This window comes from Polypterus senegalus, chromosome 10 (assembly GCF_016835505.1).
Source record: "Polypterus senegalus isolate Bchr_013 chromosome 10, ASM1683550v1, whole genome shotgun sequence".
Taxonomy (NCBI): Eukaryota; Metazoa; Chordata; class Cladistia; order Polypteriformes; family Polypteridae; genus Polypterus; species Polypterus senegalus.
In genome coordinates, this window is record NC_053163.1 from 101,716,476 (window position 1) to 101,740,143 (window position 23,668).

The 23,668-nt window shown below is 36.2% G+C and overlaps 1 protein-coding gene across 1 annotated transcript in view; it reads right to left on the minus strand.

The window, feature by feature from the left end:
• Positions 1-23,464, minus strand: part of LOC120538213 (AF4/FMR2 family member 2-like) — a 475,516-nt gene extending 452,052 nt beyond the window's left edge. Inside the window, exon 1 of the mRNA XM_039767668.1 lies at positions 23,316-23,464. Within this exon, the coding sequence (XP_039623602.1) occupies positions 23,316-23,380 (65 nt within the window). The 5' untranslated portion in view covers positions 23,381-23,464. The remainder of the gene's footprint in view (positions 1-23,315) is intronic.
• Between the last annotated feature and the right edge of the window lie 204 nt (positions 23,465-23,668).

Sequence of the window (23,668 nt, forward strand, 5' to 3'; positions counted from 1 at the left end):
TTACCTATTTGGATTAATTCAACCAATGTGAAACAGTCCATATTATATTAATGCTCTGTTCATTTTCAGAAAAAGTTACAGCTGAGATTATGCCTATAATTTTCTTTTTCACAATATTAATAAAATATGAATCCATCCATCCATTCATTTCTGAACCCAGCTAATCCACTTTTAGGGTACATAGCTAATCCTCATAAAAACATGATATCACATATTATAACTCAATTCTTAACAGTACAGCGATCCTGAGTTTCCCATCAAAAGGAGATTCTGCATCTTAATCAGTGTCCCTAAACACTTCAGGCACTCATTACAACTTAAATTTCAAAAGAGCTGAACCAAGGACTGAAAACAAAATAAAGGAAATGTCAAGCAAAGAAATTGCATCATTAAATTTCTGACTACTGTGGGCATGTAGGATGAGTGATGCGTGTGTTAAGTGACACCATGCATATCCCTGTAATAATTAATGCATGGCAGAATTATTAATACAAAGTAGGAAAGCAGTTTGTTTCATTTCTTCCAAGCTGTAAATTGTTTGTCATACAGATCTTGAAAAGCTAAAAGTATGTAAGCTGGCAGATCAGTGAGGGAAGTTGCATTCTGCCACATTTCAAATATACAGAGAGAAGTTGTCAAATCTGAGTCCTATGATTGAATTGAGATCTAAATGTGAATATCATTTGAGTGTTTTTATTGTTTTGTTTTATATATAAGTTCACTTGTCGATTGAATGCTGCTTGATCCTCCAGACATCATATAGTACTTCTTAAAGCTGTCTGTATGCTGTTATGAAATCCTCATATACTAAAGTAAATATTTTGTGTGTGATCCAGAAGTGTTTCAACAACTACATCACAGACAAGCATTAAAATTAAAGTTCTGAAATGCACCACCACCACTAAATTTTTTTCTCTTGTCAACTCTCTTCCAAAATATGCCCAAAAGAAAAATATTTTTAAAAATCTAAGCAGTAAACTGTTTTTTGGCATCTAGGAGTGAATAACACAGCACTTAATCATCTGTCCAGGTGGTCAGTAAACCACTTCTCTAGCTACTTCACATGGGTAGCAACATCTGTTATGCCAAATGACCCTATTTGCAAAACAGAGCAGTGAAGGGCAGAAAACTGTAAAGGTATCACCTCTCGATTCAGCAGCATTTGGTTATTTTGGCTGTATGCAAAATAAGCCTTAGGGGCACAGAATTTGGCACAGTTAGCCTCTGCTTTGCGCCAATAGCTGAGAAATAGCACCAGTGTCACAGCAACTGGCAATAAATCAAGGTGGCTGGCAATGAAAAGCCAGCAGGTTGCCTGGCATCGTTATCTTTAGACAGCACGAGCAAATGAGATTGCAATTCTCTCCACCCCATGGAAATCAGTAAGAAACCCTCTACACACAAGTTTGGAAAAAAAACAGTTTGGACAAAAAGAGCTCAGTATGACAGCCGCTTCTTGTTAAACACTCCGAATTCTGCTAGGGGTTAATCTGAGATCATCAGGCACCCGATACCAGAGACCAGCTCAAGCCAAATTTACAAATAATTTGTGATTGCAGATACTAAGCAGGGTGCCGGATTTTAATACATTATCTTACTAATATTTCATGGGCTATCAAAAAATTTGACCTTTTGGAATAAAGCAGAAGAAAGCACTGACAGCTAGTCATGTGAATTTCCACGACAATCTTTCCTGCCACTTTCTACATAAAAAGATTTTTTTTTCAATTTCTTTTTACTATCAACTCCATTAAAATGTTAGTGAGTTTCCCACTTTGCATGTAGCAAATTAATTGATGAGCAATGTGACAAAGTGTTACGCAAAGCAATAAACATAACATGTAATATTCCAAAAAACAAAGGAGACAAATGGGGATTATGTATGACAGTCACAGCTTTTTTGATCCTAAATCCCAATAAAAATGTCTGATGTAAGCTCTGAAATACAAGAGATGGTTATAGCCATTAATGAAATATTAATTCAACTAATGATTTATTTTATGTGCTTGTATTTTTTTTTACAGGACTGTGAGGAACTGGAGCCAACCCAAGTAGGATTTAGCACTGGAATGAACAGCAGTCAATTACAGGATACACTCATCCGCATGCAGTAAATTTTAGGCTTACATCTTCAGAATGAAAGAGGAAACTTAAGGACCAAAAAATAAAACACTGTAACACAGGGAGAACAAGCTTACTCCACAAAGAAAGACAGTGTAATACGAATTAAACCCTTGTTCTTTGAGTTCCGTGCAGGTAGCAGTAACCATCATCATTGCCATCATGATACAATTTGCAATTGTTTCCGTGCATTAAGTTATTTTTTATTTTGCTATGATGATTCAAACAACTTTACCACCTATCCAAACCATGACAACCTCAAGAAACTTAAAGAATTGCTTTTCTAAATAAAAAAGTGAATGTTTACAAATAAAAAACGACATCTGAAAATTGTAAAGTGATGTATACGGAAAGGTAATTATTTTAACATGTCATAACCATTTCAGATCTGCTCCATCCTGTTTATGGTCTCAAGGGCCTAGAGTCTATCCCAGCAGCATCAGGGACAATGCATTAATCAACAGGGATGGGGAGTCAGTCCATTGTAACATCAAATCACACACACTCCTATATGAGGAATATTTGGAACCGACAACCAAATTACCCAGACAGCCCATGTGGATATGGGTGACCGTGCAAAGGATTCAAACCTAGGATCCATGAGGCACCATTGCCAAACACTGTGCCATCTTGCCACTTGGCAATTATTGTAGTAACAGAAAATGAAATATATTACATGAAAAACATATTTTTGTTTGCCTACCACAAATACAAAATCTGAAACCTACACATTAAAATAAAGAATTGCTTAAGGATTGTTTCAGAAACCTATGTGCGTGTAAAATCCTATATAAAGAAGTGCTCTTAAAGCTTTTGTAAACATTTAACTTCAGACTACAAGCAGGATTTGATCTCAGTAGAGGAAAGCAAGATCAAAATATGTATTACATTAAGTCTATATGAAAATCCCCAGTAATTATTCTAAGGAATGCTGCTCGCTCAAGTGTAACCTCGCCTTCTCTAGTACTGAATGCTTTAAAACAAAGCTAATGCATTATTTCAGCATTCAATTTACTGCTATTACAAAATGGCAAAGCATATTTCTTGTTCTATACCAAATTTCTCCACTGACCTAGAGCCTTGCATATGTAATCCTGTTTTCACATATTATGGCAAGAGAAGGGCAAGCACGCCAGAAATGTTAAAGTCCATTTAGCAGAAGCAATGAACTGGTTTTCATTCAGTCTATGGCAGTTCAGCGAAATTTATTAAAATCTTTGCCAAGACACTGGTAAACTTCCAAATGGTCTTAGATAATAGTAAAAAAACATTAAATTAAAGAAATGTTTGTGATTAACAAGAATCACATCTTGAAGTGATTGTCTTGTCAGAACTTCACTCCGCAAATTGACAGCACTTTTAGTCAAGTATCTTTAACAAAATTCTCTTTGTAAGTTTTATTGATATTAATATGATTTCATATATATCTACTCTCTGATTTCAAAATCACAGTTACAGAAAGAAGTTACATACTGTAATTTCAGGCATTTTCTTTAAAACTGCCCAAACGATATTTGGCAGGCTCAAATGGAAATAACTGAAAGATCTCTGGCAGTGTATGCATAGAGGACAGCCGAACGGCACTAGTGACTGTAATTCTATCACCACACCAGGGGCTGAGGCTGTGTCTTAACTCCTTTCTCTCTTCTTCCCTCTGCAAATCAGATGATTCAAGCCTAAAACATCTCTGACGTCACTTCTGGTGACTGTCCACCTGGACCCGCCTCTTCCTGCTGGCAGGACAGACAACCGGAAGCTCTGTCATCTTTGTCAGTTCTGTCCTAAACTCATGCCCAAAAAAACCTCTGAACATTTATTTACTTGTTTTTATAATTTTGCTACAATCCAATTATATGGGATTACTGGGTTGGTACCTCAACTCTTTATCGTTATGCTTTGATTCTCTTACACAGGATATATCAGATGCTCAAATTCTTAAGTCTTCAGCACCTTGTGGGGAACTGCCATGTACTCACACTTACAATATGATAAATGTAATCACTATCGTATGCCTTGAGGCTATTCCTAGACCAATTCCCATAGGGTTGTGCCAAATACACCACATGAAGTACAGGGAAATCCTCAAATGGTCCAAATGAACTCATCCTTGGTTGACTAGGTCGAGTGGATAAAACCCATACTCTAAGGTCCTCCAAGTCAGAATTGCTCTGTCATGGACAACACACACATAATTCTGTTGCAGGAATGTTTCTTTAACTGCATGCATCTGTGATCTCATGCACATACAAACATACAAAAAACATTTGTTTCAATTTGCACTTTTTCTATACTAAATACCACCCCCAAAGAGTTTTACAAATATAGAGATATTGTATACATTCTTATATTGATTCTCAACAACTGGAGCACAGGCAGGTTAAATGATTTGTTGAGATGCACACCATTAGTTAAGCTCATACAACTAGTCAGAATCCACTGGGCCATAATACTTAAACACAAGTGATCAGTAATTTAAGAGATTTGGCCAAGTATTTATTGCCCACTTTGCAACCACTGTTTATTACAACCCCAACACTGAACAAATGTCTCTCCCTTTACTAGTGAACAAAATCCTAAAGTACTTAAACTCTTCCACGGTGGACAATTGCTCAGTTCTGGCCTGCAGGGGGAAAGTTGCGTATTTCTAAAAAGGAGAAATGACCTTGGATTTTGTAGTGCCACCGCACAATTAGTTACTAATTGCTTAAATAAATACTGCAGATTACACATGAATGAGGACAAGAAGATAAAATAAACCAAAAACAGAAAATGTTTCGTCATCAGGTCTACAAAATGAACACTTTCAAATATCTGTTCTCCTTGATATTCTGTTAAAACAGCAGAATGAAGAGAAGACAAGATGCATCCTTGGTAGAGCTGTACTCCTCCTTTAAATAGACTTGATTTATTGGGAGAAGTGTGAACAAAGATCTTCTTCAAATAAATACTACAAGGGAATAAGTGACAAATAGCATCTGATCCAGATTCCTATACTCCCACAATATATCACAGTGGCTGAAACAATTAGTAGGGTGCACAACCTGTAAGCTTATTTCTCAATACTTCTCCAGATAAATTTAAGCACCAATTCAGTCAGTCATCACACTTAAGCCTTTAACACAGCAGATTTTTTGCAGTATACTTAAAAAAATGTCCATCTTCCCTCTCGTAGACTTAATCCTACTCGTGTAAGTAAGTTCGTAATACAGATACTAAAACCGATTTGCATTTACTGTAATAATGGAAACAAAGTTATTAAAGGCACAATCGCTTGTAAATAAAACTACAGTACCTTCATGCTAGTGAAGTATTTTGGAATGTGAAATGTGGCACTCTAGCTTGCTCAGTGATTGTGCATACTGCATGCTTATAGAAGAAGTGATGAGAAAGCAGATGCAGCCATCGTTATCGAGGAGGATGGAGAAAGGAAAGAGAAGCTACTGGTTTTTGCAAACTGCTCTCTCTTATCCTAGAATATGTTTTATATTAAAGGTTTAAAAAATCACCATTCATTTAGTACTACAGAGATTATAATTTTTTTTACTTTCTCTTTTAAGTGGTAAAAATCTTTTTTCTTATACTTTTTTAACACTAACAGAAACATATTGCATCAAGATGTCACCATGGTAAATGCAGTTTCGGCAACAAATTCTGCAGGGTATTAACTCTACATGGTAAAGTGAATGTACCACTCGTGTCACAGTTCCCATAAATTTCTGAGTGACACTGCATGAACTCCAAATATGTACAGTATACTGTATGTAATGACAACATAAAAAAACAGACATATGAAAAAATACACTCCTTACCAATTTGCAAATAGCATTGCTTAATTAAGCATAAAACGGGACACTGCACATATTTCCCTTGTTATAAACATTACACTTTATAGGTATGATAAGTTTTTCTGCAAAAGGTATATATACATGTGCTCAGAGTTTCTTTTAGATCAAGGAATATCTCTGGATATTCATTTTTTTATTATTTATTGCTTCTGGAAATTAGTACTTTTTATTTTGTTATTATTTTCGCACTACTGCAACGCCATTGCCACCATGTTATGAGTCCCATTGTCAGGATGCTGCTTGGTTCCCAGGAGGTGCGTTTTTGAATGTCACTGTGTCTGATGTCATTGAAATAACACCTTAAATACAGGTACAACGGGTCATTTACAATCCATGATTAAGGAAAATGCAAAGAGCTTTTTGTGCATTTCCTTTTGAATTCTGGGTTGTAAAATCACAAGCTTTGCCCTTTGACTATGACTTAGAGTTCTCATTTTTGCTTTGGTATTTGAGTTAACATCTTTTTGGTATATGACCCATTTCTGAAAGTACAATTCATCTCAGGTCCTTTTTTATTCCTTCTTTTCTCCTCCTTTGATCAGAATACTTCTCAACTCAGATCATCCAAAATGTACTCTTGTCAAGACTCTAGCTCTGAATTCAGTTCTCAGATACCAGCCATGTTTTGGGAATGCCCCACACTCAGACCTCATTTAATAAGCCGTATGCTTATTTACCAGGCAGTTTAGGATTCATAATGATCTTAATACTGTTTAAGGTCTGTTTAGAATAACACCTGATGAGACATCACTACTTATTGAACAATTTACCATAGTATATTACCCTACATTGCTACCACATCCCTTTATCTTCTCAAAAGGAAGAAACTAAACTACCTGACATCACACAATAGGAAAATGAAATTTAGATAAAAATCAAATTTATCTCATGGAGAACTGTCCAAAACATCTTTAGAAACTGCTAGATATTTATTAAAGTTGTCCTAAATTGATTAAGTATGATAAACCTCTTCTAACATCTAGAATACCTCAACATCTGTGAGTGATTATTTCATAGTAAATCTCCTGATTTTTTGCTCCCTAGATGGGTAGGAGAGGAGATGTGATGTGAAGATTTGATCTGGTTAAGATATAGCATTATATGTCAACTGACTTGTAATTCATTTATTGTAATGTAATTTATCAATCCAATAAGAATAAACAGAAACTTGAACATCATTCTAAATCACATTATGAAAAAATTATATAAAGGACAATGGTTTATCAAGTTTTTTACCAAATAATCATAAAATATGCTTGTTTAAAGGGATAATGCCATGGAGATGTCGGAATACAGATAAGCAGTTCTATTTACAGTGATCTGTTGTGATCACGCTCTAGTTTTTGGTCTGTTATATTAATCTAATAATTTAAAAGCTCTTAAAAGCATATCTAGCTATAATGAGGTGAATTATTACATAGCAATGACAATGCAACATTTGTAAAAATTGTAACACAAGGAATTTTTTATATGTAAAAGGTTGATATACGAAATTGGCAATAGCTTGCTAGAAGATCTTGATGCTCATCAGCCATGTAATAAGGCATCTTTGAGGTCCACTAAGTCTATTTAACATAGCAAAATACGGTAACAGAATTTATTCATCATCTAGGCATTTCCTTATAAACAAAACTATGGCAGTATGATTTTGCCATCTGATAAGTTTAACAATAACAACTAGATTCTGCTGCTGCTGCTGCTAAGGCTTATTTAAATATGGAGTAAAAATGTATTTCAGTACACTGATGCAAAGTACTTCTACTACATCAATTACACACAAAAAAAAAATCAAAGCCATATGATACAAGCAAATTTTAAACAAAAGTGCACTGCCTTAGCTTTAATTCAAACATAGCATTTTACTCTCAATCAGCTATTAAATTACATTTGATTAAGTTTAACAGTTATAGTTAAGCCATTTATGATTAAATTCAAATATAGAAAACCATTATTTGAAGTGTATTTCAAAATTGCATGTTTGCAACTTTTTTTTTCCTTTTTGATATACAGAGAGCATTCAGTGCAGATGGTTTGAGAAGAGCTATTAACTTCTTATGTCTTTATGCTGACAAGCAAACACATTCCTGTGTGGGCTGGTTATATATACTATGCAGTAAGAGAAATCTTTGGGAAGTAAATACAGTATGTCAAATCTAAAAATATTCTCTTGACCAATTCATTAAACACAGTGTAGCGTAGCTGTAAAGAAACGAAAAAGCCTTTGGCAAAGGATTTAAAATTTTAATTACACTTCAGTTTGGTCCATAAGTATTTGGACAGTGATACGATTTTCATAATTTTGGCTCTGTATACCAGCACAATGGATTTGAAATGAAGCAATCAAGATGTGATTGAAGTGTAGTCGTGCAGATTTAATTTAAAGCACTTAACAAAAACATTGTATGAGCCATTTAATAAAGACGGCCATTTTTAAACATGGTCACCCCATTTTCAGGGGCTCAATAGTATTTGGACAAACTAACATAATCAAGAATATAACAATCACTTTCAGCACTTGGTTGAAAATTGCCTACAGTCGATGGCTGCCTGAAGTCTGGAACCCAAGGTCTTCTCCAAGTACTGGGTTTCCACCCTACTGATGCTGGGCCAGGCCTTTACTGCAGCTGTCTTCAGGTGCTGCTTGTTTGTTGGACTTTCTGCCTTCAGTTTTGTCTTCAGCAAGTGAAATGCATGTCCAGCTGGGTTAAGATCAGTTGATAAACTTGATCATTGAAAAACAATTCACTTCTTTGCCTTGAAAAGCATTTGGTTTGCTGTCATAGTATGTTTATCGTTTAACTCTGATTTAACTCTGATTTGCAGTCTCATGGAAGTGTGTACAAATATTTTAATGAACAGTCTCGGTAGAACATGCATTGAGAAAAAGTAATTGGCGTGTGTGGGAATTTTTATAACATTGGCATGTTTATAAAAATTTCAGTAAAATTGCTTTGCACTTCCAATGAAATTAACTACTTAGTATTTGACTTGAAGATATTGAATCAACTCTTCATGAAAGCGCTTTTCAAACACATGATTAGGTATCAATGGCAGCAGCCAGCCAGCCAACCAGCCAAAAAAGTGAGCAACTTACATTCTTCACAATACTGATTACATGTATCAAAATGGCACTGTGACCCTGAACTTTGAAAATGAATGAGTAAATGGAAGTCCATGTAATGTCTTCACTTCCTTCTCTTTCCTCTGTTGGATTCATCACCTTATGTGGTAACTTAAGTACTACTTTACAGTGTCGTTAAAGCTAGCACTCACCCTGACTAGCTACAGGTCACCATCATCATGGGTTGTTTTGTTATTATATGCAGTTTAGGTGTTGTAAAAAGCTGCAAACATGTGCTAGATAACCAGCATAAGAATCCTTCTTAAAACATGCATGGATAGAATGTGCCAATACACTGCCAACTCAGGATACACCAACCCCCTTAAAATCATTTCTAGTTTAAACACTATGCCACCATACATGTCTCACTGCAGTCAAATTGCACTTGGTACAGTATCTACAACACTGAAGTGTAGATAAACAGTTGTAAGACAGGGAAAAACTTAATTTAGGAAAAGTAAACACACAAAAAGAAAGCTTATCATGCCTTCTTCTGACAAACTCATTAAAAATATCACTGAAAATAAGTTTTGTTTGCCAGAAATATCCAACCTCACATTTTAATTAAACTGATGCCAAAGATGAATTGTTTTTCATGTTCAATATTTCATTTGAGATTTTGAGAATAGCAGTAGCTATTCTGTTTACACTGTACTGGTCTGTGGTGGTGAAGCAGGAGCCGAGTCTAAAAACAAAGCTCTCGGTTTACCTGTTGATCTCCATCCTTGTCCTCACCTATGGTGATGAGCTGTGGGTAAAGACTGTAAGAAGGACATTGGAAGTATCCACAGCAAAAGTGAGATTTCTCTGAGTGAGAAACTCAGCAAAAATTTCAGAGTAGAGGTGTTGTTCCACAGGATCGCAAGGAGCCAGCTGAGGTGGTTTGGGCAAATTGTAAAAATGACCCCAGGGTGAATCCCCCTAGAGCTTCTCAGTTCAAGTCTCACTGGGCAGAGAACTGAAGATTACATCTCTCAACTGGTTTGGGAATGCCTGGGAGTTCCTGAGGAAGAGTTGAAACATATAGCTCGGGACAAGGAAGTCTGAGATGACCTGCTTGGCCTACTGCCATCAAGACCCTCACCAGGAAAAGAGGATGGGAACATGAGATGAGATGTTAAAAAATGTTATTTAAGTGCTGATAATTACATTGCTATGGGAAGTGTATACTCTCTCAGGACAGTTATCCGTCCATTGCAGAACCTGCTTACTCAGACACCCGGAGCTTTTCCCAACAGCATTTGGTGCAGGGTAAATATCACAGGTGTACAGGATGCCAGTTCATCATAGGACACAAATCAATTCTCAGTCATACCAGACAATTTAGTATTGTTAATTAACCTGAACTAATCTAACCTAAACTTTACATCTTTTAAGTGTGAAAGAAAAACCTATGAAAGCACCAGAAGAAAATGAGCCCACACAGACAGTGACCAGGCCATGATTCAGACTGGGAGCAGTACTAATCACCATGCTATTATGTTGCTCACCAGAAAAATCAAAACAAATGTACATCAAAAAATTGTTATGACATAGAAAGCTTTGTAATTCATTTTATAGTTTAAGAATAATATTACACTCATCTTACATAACAAAAAAGTCACAAGCTGAAACAGTCTCAGGATTTTCTATCCTTTATTAGGAACAATAACTGTAAAATCTCTCTCATTAAAAATTATAAACTTTTGAAAAAATGTATTCCAGAAAATATTGCTTTTATGTATATGTATTACTGTACGTATACTGTATGTATATATATATATATATATATATATATATATATATATATATATATATATATAGTTGGCATATGTCCATCCATCCATCCATTTTCTAACCCGCTGAATCCGAATACAGGGTCACGGGGGTCTGCTGGAGCCAATCCCAGCCAACACAGAGCACAAGGCAGGAACCAATCCTGGGCAGGGTGCCAACCCACCGCAGGACACACACAAACACACCCACACACCAAGCACACACTAGGGCCAATTTAGAATCGCCAATCCACCTAACCTGCATGTCTTTGGATTGTGGGAGGAAACCGGAGCGCCCGGAGGAAACCCACGCAGACACGGGAGAACATGCAAACTCCACGCAGGGAGGACCCGGGAAGCGAACCCGGGTCTCCTAACTGCGAGGCAGCAGCGCTACCATTGCGTCACCATGCCTAGTTGGCATATGTACACTGTGTTATTTCTAATGTTGAGTTGCTAGTTTCAAAACAGGATTTCAGAATGATGTGCACATAGTGTAGAATGTAATTTTGTGATCAAAACAGAATTAAACTTAAGGTTGCATTATCATCACTCTGTTAGATTTACAGTTTATATAAACACTTGGTTGGGGGAAAAACTTTAAATTTCAAATTGTGTTTTTACAGCAACTACACTAATTCTTCAAAATCCACCAATACAAGTGTAAACCTTCTGCTTAATGTCCCTCTGCTGTATGGCTATCATACAGTATATGCTGGATGTCTACTGAACTCGGCTACTTTCTGAACATTAGCTGAGAAAAAAATGTCTCAAAATTACCTCATTTGAAACGACAACAAAAGATTGTATTTTCTTTTTTGCTTTATCTCCATATACCATGGATATAAATATAGAGAAGGTATTGCCGAGTGTTTCACATTACGTATTTAAGACACCCCTGAACATAATTTCACCAATATATGAATGAAGTCTGTGTCTGTCTGTGTGTGTGTGTGTCTTTGTCTCAGGATGTGAGTCTGTGGACACAATAACTCAAAAATGAATCACTCAATCCGAATGAAACTTGGCACAGTTATTAACATTGTAAAATGCTAGAAGCCTATTGATTTTCGCTCCAGTAGATTTTGCTCTGCAGAGATAATGATTTTGAGCTTTTTGCTCGCATTGACCTGCAGTATTTTACTGCTAAAATCACAGCTTTATGTAAGAAAAGTCACGTGTTGGAGAAATCAGATTTTTTTACCACCACAATTATAATCTCTAAACATTTACTCTCCTGCTATTATTGCCACATACAGTAAAAGTCTTCAATTATTATTGAGATTTACCATTTGAAAAATATTCTAGCATTTATCAAATGGTGCTTAAGAATGTACTCAAATTTATATTTAAATTTTGATTTAGACATTCCAATAAAAAGGATGGTGTTACTAGGACATGGGTTGCAGTCCTGGTCTGACCACTGTATGCAGCCTGCATGTTCTTCCAATGTCTGAGTGGGTTTTGTTGGGTATTCAACTTTCTTCCTAAAGAGGAAATTTGAAACATTAAATAAGTCCTGTAGGAAAATTAGTAGGATGTCCTTTTGGGCAATACCATGATCATTCAAACATGTTCCTGAGCGAATTAGTTGAGCTACTGTTTAAAATGATACTTGAAATTATTATTACTTCAAGATTTTCCTGCTGGAATAGTAGCTAAAAAAGAAACACAGATAAATCATGTAGATCATCTTAAGCAACTGAAGACAAAAATCATACATGATGTTATGTTTTAACACATTGTTGACTTAAAGACTTTGTCATACTTGACAAAGTAAGTGCAATAAAGTGTATTATGCTTATAATGCAGACTTTATGGTTAAAAGGAATCATATCGGAATGCAAACTTGATTGGTAAGCTCATTAATACATTTCCTCACAGCTAAACAATAATTCTTCATGTGTATTTAGTTTGTCAGCAGATGAGACATATCTCATTTACTACAACCTAGGGATCCAATGTCAATCACACAATGCGAGACTAGAGTGCACAAAAACGCAGCGTTACCACTACATCAGCTAAGGTGGGTGATTGGAGTTTACCTCTCAATGAAAACTGTTAAAAACCTCCTTTGTGTGGAAGATATCAGATCCAAGACTCTTAAAAGGTTAAAAAAGAATTTTGTCTATACATGTTTTAGCTAGATATCAACTTAAACTCTTATCAGGCTACAGCAATGGGTGCTTAAGACTGATACTGGGAGCAGTACGGCACACCCAACATTCACATCTGTATGGGCAGTTCTTTATCCTAAAGCAACATCACAAGGCTTTACACGTCGGTTTTTTTATTCAGGAAATTTAGCTGCTTTTAGTTCAAGAATTAAATTTTTTAAATTTTACAAACTGATATCTCCATGTATATAATATGCAGTTTTTGTGTATTTTTCTATTTCTTTATTAGAGTTACTTGGAAAAACATCATTTTTCATGTTTCAGCATGAATTCAGTACTAAATTTATGGAGTTTCCCTTTGAACAGTGACATACTGTGACATTTGAAGTGTTTTGTTACATACTTACTTAATACTTATTATACACAACCACACAGTTTTCAGAGGGAGCAAAAAAATTGTCTGTATGCTACTAGGTGAAAAAGAATGAAGGTAATGAAAGCTCATAATGCGATTGTAAGAGCCAGGACAGTAAACTCAGAGTTCTGAGAGTGGTATTCAAAAATGTGCTACTACAGAATACATGCATGTTGTGAAAATTCCATGTCTACTGCAGTTACATTTTTTTGATCTGTACACATATAATGCAAAAAGCACCTACTGCGGTTGCCATGCACAGTATGTCTGCGTGCCTATACTTCCATCTATCTGTCTGTATTAAACAGCTTGGCTCCCAGTGAATTGATTTTGTTGAAATTTGGCACTCTTATTCTTCAAGGAAATTTGTTGAAGAAGTTCAGTTTTTGTTAAGATATTTCAAACAGAGTATGCTGTACAAATTTCTGAAAATTCAAAATCTGCCATTGAAAAGCACTTATGAATTTGTAAACTTATCAACCTTTAAACGAAGAAACTTTATGTGCAACTTTAATTACCGATTGGTTTGCTGTTTCAAATATACCTTGACAGTAGTCACTTTAACTGGAGTATTTTGTATATCTTCCAATTTTATTCATCTGAAACACACTCCTGACAGCAAAACAGGTCCCCAGTACATGTTAGTCAAATACCCGGAGAGAGACACATGAGCTTAAGCTGCTAGTGCACCACTTCACTTGTCATGCTACCTAAGGTAAATTGACAATAAAAATTAAAAGAAAATAAATAAAACTAATCAGGAAATGAATGTTAGAGGAAAGTAATTATGTTAAGTATAGCTCTGTAAGCGCAGAATGAACAAATATGTGCTCAGTATTTACTTTAAAAATAATAAAAACAAGGCTGCATGATTTGCAAAACATAGATTCAGTATTTCTCTGATACCATCATTTACCCATTCTGATCCAAAGCACCTAACAATTTTACCTTGAATGTTTAAAACAGAGATTTTTTTCAAACATGTTTCAGAAATCTGAACTCACAGACCCTCCAAAACCAATAACTAACAACTGGACATTAATAAGGCCATTTTTACATCTCTTGAATTGGACTCTGCTGTCTATGAAGGCTGTTGAGCCACCACAAGCCTATTTGGGCTACGTTTGTAACACGTGACATAGTAAAGTACTGTTAAAACGTGTGTATATAATGTGGTCCACTAACGCATGTAACTGTATTCTGTTATCGCTGTTATTTTTGAATATGACTCATTGTTAAAAGAATATTTGATAAACAAAAATGTGACAAATGACTCTAATTAAAAAAAAAACTAAAATGCTTCAACTATAAAATCAGCTAAGTCATTGAATACAACTAAATGTTGGGCCAAGGATACATTTTCTAACTTGTTATTATTATTAACTGATAATATTCACCCCAATTACTGCACTATTATATTGTGCTGTGATGTTGGACAAGAGCTCTGTAGAGTCATGCACACAGCAGTAAGCTCGCAGGATTTATAAGTGAGTCTTTTTCATGTTCCTAAAAGCAGGTTTCTGTCAGAAGCACTCAAACCGACATATTGCTTATCTTTTCCACCCCAAAAATAAGAATGAATGGTCAGTTGAAGGTATGCATACAAAGGAAAAATGTGGCTTGTCGGTCTCATTTTGTTTACAGTGGCTAAATGTAAGTTTGTGTATGTTGTGTATTGTTATACAATTTTTTTATTCTGTATAGTAAATTGAACAGGAAACAATGAGCTACTGTAAGTTGGGCTAAAAGACCTGGTCTCCTTAAAACTGTTTTTATGGTCTCACTGGCTGTGTCCTCAGAACGCTGGCACAAGAATGAATTCATTACAGTTACTTGTTATTTAAAGTAACAACTGCAAAAACAAACCACAAAAGCAACAAATAAATGAATTAAAGTTAAAATATGACAAACATATAAATGAAATTTAAGTTAAAAGTTATTATATTTAATAAATGCACTAAGATTTCCATTTTCCTTGCTGTTCTTTTGTACCATCTCTATGTTTCTCCAGCATTAAGTCTGCATAAAGTAAATGGACCATCCACAACATAATAACGCAGTTGAGAGGAACGGAGTCTGTTGCAGGCATACGTCGAGTCAGTTAATAACCCTTTTGGATTCTGCAGCATGTTGACACAATTCAAGGCCACATAACAAATTGTCCTAGGAAGTGTATGAGGAATCTAGTGTAGAAATACCAGTGCTTGGAAGAGTCTAAAACTGCTTACTATACCATTGGATGCTTTAAATTTGTAATACCAAGATACTGAATACGAGCACTTTGTGTTTCTACTAAAAAGGAATAATACAAACCACTTAAAAAGGTATAAAAATGTGAAGTTTTTTTCCGGTAATATGTTTTTTGCTTAATGTATCAATGCCCTAGTTTATCTTTTATTATTCTTTACATATTGTTTATATGCATGTTTCCAGTGTACACCTTAACAACAAAGTATGTCACTGGTTGCTTTTCTGAGTGCAATTCAAAATGTCTTTATGTTTGTAAAAGTATAAAGCTTTTTATGTATAACTGCTGTATCTTCACCAGACAATGGCATGTTAAGTAAACTGATAATTGTAAACTTAACTTCTATGAGCTGGTGCGTGAGCTTATCCTGTAACAGTCTAATACACCATCAAGATTTGGTTTCTGACACTAAGTCCCTTTTCAAATCAATATTAAACATTATTATTTTAAATAATATTAAATGAGAACTTTGTACTGCATACATACATGTAAACATACAAAAACATTTAATTTTTAAACATTGGGGGTTCTCTCTAGTGAGATTACAGAGCTCTTGGAATATAAAATATCAGTTATATTGTTTTAATCACACAGTTAGTCCCAAGTGGAGCTGCACGTTAAATCACTAACAGGATAGCTCTAACCTCGGTGTATTCCAAACTAGAAGAAAATCCAGTTGGCACATATTAGGCATATAAGTATGAGGATAAATGATTGTGTGTTTTTTTCTCGTGCATCAACATTTTTTCTAATACAAAACATGAAATCATTAACCATTAAAACATGGTCATGTATTTATATACATTGAAGGGGTTCAAAGGCAAAAAGAACACCAAGATGGCAAAGTCTCACACACAGTCTCTACAGTGAAGGGTATGGGAGATTCTGTCTGGAGCCCCAAATGTGTGACAGGCATTGGCAGCATTACAGAGAATTCATAAAAGTACAGTAGAAGTCTAAGATTATGGAGAATAGCAGATTGTTGGGTGCCTGACCATCTCCATAGAGGACAAGGCCCCTTTAGACCTCTTGGTGTCAACAAAGTGTACCCATCTGGAGACACTGGGGCCAGTTATCCAATTAAAAGCAAGACAGACAAGGCTACAAGGAGGTCAATACTATTTCACGCAATTGCTATGAAGCAACACCGTTGTTCCTTTACAGAAATGGACAGACAGGAAACTGGCTACGAAAGCAGGCTCTTTAAGAGGATATTGAAATGGCTCAAGTGTGCAGTGGCCAAGGAGAAGTGCTCCTGATACCTTAATTGATTATGGACTACACCAATGAAAGGTTTTAAAGATGTATGATGCACAATTAAGTCAGGATTAAAGCCCAAAGCCCATGTAGTACAGCACTGCACAACTGACAGTGTGAACTCAACATGACAATAGGTATGACAAAAAAGTAAAACTAAGGTATTTTTTTACTCCATAGAGTGAATAAAGCAAGTGAAAATTCAAATATGGCAAAACATACACAAAACAAAAATTCTGATCCAAAAGTACAACAAAAACAGCTGTCACAAAGGCATACATTGTTCAAGCAATGTCAAAATTAGAGCTCTCCCTTTTAATTCCTCCTGCACACACACACACACACTACCCCTCACCCTGGATGCATCAGAATGACTCTTAGGAGGAGCCAGGAACAAACTGCACGCAAGTAAAAAAGGTTGGCAATAAACTCTGGCCAATTCCTGACAGCAGGATCAGGGCAAAGGCTGATTGGTGGAAGAAATAGGCTATAGTTCTACAAAAGAGAAAAACAAAGAGAAAAAGAAATGCGAGCAGTAAGAAGGAAAAGTACTTTGATGGTACTAGAAAGATGTAAAAGAAAATAAGCCACCCTACTTGAGAGACAGTAGTTCATGTCCTATGGTTGCAGGACTCAGTAAAGTATATAAGATTTTGTTTTATATATTTATTTCTACATTGATCTCTCCCTCTTTATCACTAGACACCCCCTTTTCAGGTGTAGGTGTGGCTACACTTCATGCAAAACTTTTATTTTAAATATTCACTACATTTAAACTAAATGAAACAAATTTCACTTCAAAATGTGTGAAAAAAACATGTGTAATGCTGTCTAATAATTGTATACATGTTTTTTGGTGATCAGGGGCTATGCTGTGGCTAACCTACACAAAGTCCCTGGTAATGTTGCCCCGATACAGCTAGCCTCATTGATGCTAATTCTAAATGTACAAAAATGCCATGGTGGTTCCTCTCCTGTTACAGTACAAACTGCTTTATATTATATGACCCCAAGAAAACTGTACACTTTCTCAGACTACATAATAACATTTTGGATAGACAGGATGGGCCTTCCACAAGCTGCAATAGCCTTACACAGTGAAATCTAATAAAATCATTAAATGGCTTATTGTTCAGCAAATTACCTGGAAATACACAGAAAAACAGTTAATTTGCACTTAAAGGATGCATTAATTACAGTACAATATTCAATCTTCATTTTAATGTGAATCTGTGTATTGCAACAAGGACCAGTTCTGAACAGAAAAGGTGCTATGTGATGGTTATCTCTAGAATTAGCAAAATGTCAGTTTTCACTACAACACAGTCTCCTCCACGTTAAATGAATGCACTGCTGTGAACAAACCATTTTAAATTGTGACACTAATACCTACTACTGTCTGCAGGCACAAAGGCTATCTGATAATGACTTGCCTGTAACCTGAAATATCTGCATTCCCGAATGCAGAAATATAAATTGCAAAATGTATCTGCAAACCTCACAATATTTATTTAACTAAAACAGTATCTATCAAAGTTGAATGTTGATTTTTCAGACTGCCAATGCAAAGGAAAACCAATCCAAAGCAAAGACAAAGCAGCCTCATTGGATACAATCTGTTTGCTAATTACATAAGGACTTCACACGCAACTGGCTCTACATTGTTTTATGGAGAAATTCTTTTCATTTAACAGCAGTAAATTTCAGAATGACTTATGTTTTTAAATACTACTAATTTCAAGGGAAGATGGCATGGTAGTGAGTTAGTTTTGCTGCCTCCCGGGTTCAGCAAACTTGGTTTGAATTTCTTTGCCCATGAGTAGTTTATACAATCTTCTCTCATCGTTTTGCATTGTCTTCTTATTTTTCTTCCACATCCCCAAAAACATGGAGATTAAGGTGATTATTGGCGATACCAAATAGACCCTCTGTGAATGTGGGCACAAGTGAGCCCCAGCATGGTTTGTACGCTAACTAAGACTGGCTCCTGCCTTGCACTCAAAACTGCCAAGACTGGCTCTGGTTTCAAGAGACCTTAAATTTGATTAAACAGGTCTGAGTATATTAAAATATTTTAAAAGTTAATAACATAGCATGTCTGGGGTAAGAAAGGAAACAGACTGCTGAAAATAATTCAGTTAATTGTTTGGAAGATTATCCAAACTGTTGGTTTGCTTCATATTGTTTGTCTTAGAAACATTCTATGACCATAATAATAAATGTCATAAGTTGTCGGTGAAATTGAGAGACAAGTGAGCAAGCTGAGTTGCTGATATCATGGCTCACCACATACTTTAGGTCAGTGGCTCTAAGATTAAGATATATTATACATTATTTATAAGACAGTATGATGGTGTGTCATATTGGCAGACATGCATAAAGGGCATTTAATATTGTCCAATTTATCCAACCACCTATCCATTTTCTCAGCTATCTTTCTAATCTGGATTTAAGTGAGCCGAAATCTGTCCCAACAATAATTTGAATAAAACAGGAAATATCATAGATTTAGTGTGTTTGGGCAGGACTTCTCCAAAGAATCCCAAGAAAGCACATCTTGATCACACTGTACCAACTTTCTACAAAGGGCACTCTACCCAAGAATTAAAGTGGAGGCTGGAGTACTGGAAGAAGTTGGTTGAAAACTAGATGGGTATCTTCTTATTTGCTGGAGCCTATCCCAGCAGTACTAGGTACATAGACCCATTGCTGGAGAAGGGTACAAGTCTACTAAAGGGCTCTTGCATGTAACACTCACAGACAGTCCATTTATAATCATCAGGCAAACTAAGTTGCATGGCTCAGAGGATGAGGGAAGAAAGATGGAGTACCAGGAGAAAAAAAACACACTGAAACAGGGAGAAGATGTAAACTACACCAAAACAAAGCTGGTCATGAGACTCAAATCCAAGATGCTGGATCCATGACGCAACAATGCCAATTAAAAATGACTGAATTATAGCCAGCAAGGATTTTAGAATGGAATGTTAGCTTTCTGTAAAACTTTTAATGTTATGAATTACACTCATAAGGGTGAAATTCTTAATCATAACTAAACTAGCAGAGCAAGAAATTACAGCGCATTCATCTGGTATTGTCTTTCTTGCCAGAGATGTTTTAAGTCTTTCACTTGCAGTATGCTTCACAAAAACAGAATAAACAAAAGAAACTGGTATCAATAACGGCATGAAAAAAGCATTTCACACTTTTTGTGGGTTCTATAGCTGACCTGCACTGAGGGGGGTTACTTTACACATCTATTATACAAATAACAAATTAAACTTTTTACGAAGCAAAGAGCCAAAGGTTGCAATGGACTGTACGGTAAGTCAGAAATGATACAACACAAAATGATCCTCAACAATCACTCAATTCTCAACAAAAATTACAGCATAAAAAGTGGCCCTGTCCATCTGGCTAGGTGTATGTCCATGTACAGATGTGCGCACGTGGATGTCATCTTGTTTTTATTGGCTAAACCATATGAATGTTAAGCGCAAAAGAAAGTGAAAGCAGGACTTTGTCTTGGTAAGACAGGTTTATCGTTTCATGGTCATCCATCAGTCCATCTTCCTATCCCACTAATCCACTTCAAACCAACCCTAGACAGGATGCCAATATTCATTGGTATAGTGATAAAATGTCCAAATGTGCCAGAAGCATAGCAAACACAAATAAAAAGTAAAAATAAGTGTACTGTGTCACTTTTATGAAACAGAAATATGTCTTTATTCTATGAGAAAAGTCACTTATACCACATTGAATTTCTTTTGGAATCTGGAAAGGGCTGGAGGTAGGAATTAGAAACAAGAATGAGTGACAAATACCCTTGAATTGCATAAAGCGCAGAAGTGTTTCTCTGTGCACTTGTGCCACTCTGTTTTGGTTCACCTAAATAAGACAGTAAGGTGTGTTTGTGTCCGTGTGTGTGTGTGTGTATGTGAACATGTGTGTTGGTTGTCATGAACAAATGAAAAATCAGATTGAGATGAAGAGTATATGACTGAATGAGATGTACTAATAGAAGCTGCCTGGCATGCAGATGGCAAGCTCTCAGGCTTGATGTCTACACAATGAGACCTTTGAACTCTCTATTAATACATGCGTTCATACAGTGTTTAAGCCTTTCCAGCAGAGTGACAGTTTGCTGGCTATGCAATATGAAACTCTACTCCAAAGAACCGCTGTATAAAAAAGGCAACTATTGATTAAACTAGTAAACCCAAGTAAGAGAAAAGCAGCTAAACAACAAGAGACCTGTGTAAAAAGCAAACAGACCCGACTTTATGACCAGCAATGTAAATATTATGAAGACCATTTCAACTTTCAGTTTTTTTTTTTATTGACACAAATATTTTCCAGCAACGTCATACTGCATGCATTCTTCTTACTTTTATGTTCTTTTTATATTGTTCAGCACACATCCTTCAAGAATTTCCTTTCTTTTCCCTAAAAGTCTGCTAAACCTAGAAAAATCTGATTTGCTTTAAATGCTCAAATTGTGCACTAACTGACACGGAAAGCAATTTAATTCACAATAATTAATCCATTTTTTCTCTTCAAATTAGTTGTAGAAACTGAATTACACAAGCATGCAATCTGGCTGATTTCTTAATGATCTTTGCCCAAAGAAATCAGTAAATAATACATATCACATCTAAAGGAGTGTTCACTGATTTTGAGATGATGAGCAAGTTGCTACTTAAAGCATAGGTTGACTTGGTGCAAATTTTATCGTTTGAAAAATGCCATCTACTTCCACCAGGGGGCTCTATATTCACTAACAGTGACTTTCAAAAGAAAAATTTTAATAGCACAACACCACGCATACTTAACCATTGAAAGTCAGCAAGGTACTGCAGAATGCACCTCTTCATCAAAATGTATATGAAAAAATACATTCTGAGATATATATATATTAAAAAAAAAACAGTTTCAAGAAAAGCAACCAGTTTTGAACACGATCCTAGTGAATGCTTAAACTTTATTTTATCATTCTTCTCGGTGGTTTCTTTGAAAATTAAGCTGAATTTGAAAATATTCTTTATTTTAACATTCATCTATTTGTCTACCTGAATTTACAAAATGTTGTCTAAACTTATTTTAGAATAAGTGGCACTGATGGCCCATGGGATACTCTTGCATAAACAATCAAATGTGACAATATGGAAAGTCCAAATAGATCTCCATCAAGAAAAGTATTTGAAGTAGCAAAATGCTTATTATAAGCAACAATAAAAATGGAGCAGATATTCCTGTAGCAACAATAAATTGAATAATTATAATGTATCATTTCTGTGATGATAGTTGTAGAACTAAAACAATACATAATAAGACTGACAGATTCCATTCCCATTTACAAACATTGACTCAATAATTTTAAGCAAAGAAATAAATAACAAAAGCAAGAAAAGCATAATAAATACAACAGTAATCATGGCAAATAACTGCAGGACTTCATGACAGAAACAACAGCAATTAAAATTAATGAAAATAACAGCATTATCAGTGTAAGCCACAGTAATAATTACAGCCACGATCAGGCAGCGATTAAAAGAACAAAGCAAAAATGTAATAAACAGTGTCATCACATTGCTTAGTGCAAATGTGATACAGTTTTAGTGGATCTCTTTATTTTTCGTGTTATTGTGCCACAGGTGCTGTTTAGCTGGTGTGCATCACAAATTTGTTTTGCCACGTTCTCTCAGTAGACCACGAGCTTTTATGAAAGAGTTTCATCGGTTCTCACCAGGAGATCCACTGGGCACTGACTGTGCAGATCACGCAGGGGCTAGCAACGACTAGTGCCACCGTTTTTGAACCGAATGACGTGGCCAGGCGATACCTCCAGAAATCACGGAAACAGAAGTTGCGAGCTGTCGCATTTGCTGAGCCGGGCGCTGAAAAGATGCCACGCTGCAGGGCTGTGCGGACCTAGACACTCCCGCACCGTGTGTGAGCACAAAGCAAAGCCACGCATGAAGGACTTTTACCTTTATATCTTTAACAGACCAAAAAAATGTAATTAATCAGTCAAGTCACCCGGTTGATTTTCACACATGTCCACCAGCATATCAAAGCATCAGCTATGAACTTAATCTGTCAAAGCTAGGAAGCACTAGGTGTCTCTCTTGGTTCACAAAGCTCTTTTCTCCAGGAACAAATATATTGTAACGGGGGGTGGAAACGCTACAATAATATTCAATCAGTAAACAAAAGACAGTCCACCAAAAGCAGCGGGTGCGCACCCCAAAAATCAACTGCCAGCATGTAAATCCGTCCCGCATCCTACAGCCCTGCCTGTCACACCAGTGTCTCACAATGCCAGCAGTGAGCTCTCTAAATGTTGCCACTAAGTCTAACACTGAGAAGGAAGAGGTACCGAAAATAACAAAGGCACCATAAATAAAGCGGGTATAAAATGTGTTGAAACCTACCATTGTTGCTCCAGGTCCCAGTCCCTAAAGAAGTCAAACTCGAATAGGTCCATGCCTGCTATCATGCAGTCCGCACAGGCAGCCCGCACTGAGGATCTGCTCACTGTATCAAGCGTACTGTACGTGTTCAGCCGCGCCGACACACAGGCGCGCACTCAAACACGCGGAGCGAGAGAGAGAGAGAGAGAGAAAGAGAGAGAGGGAAAGGGCAGCGAGAGCGAGCGCGCGTTCATGTGTCTGAATGGAGAATGCCCGGACTCCGAGTAGCAGACTCGAAACACGCGCACAGCTCGCACTAGGCGGGGCCTCCGGGGGTCCTAGGCACCGCAGCTGTCACCTGTCTCAAAGTCGTA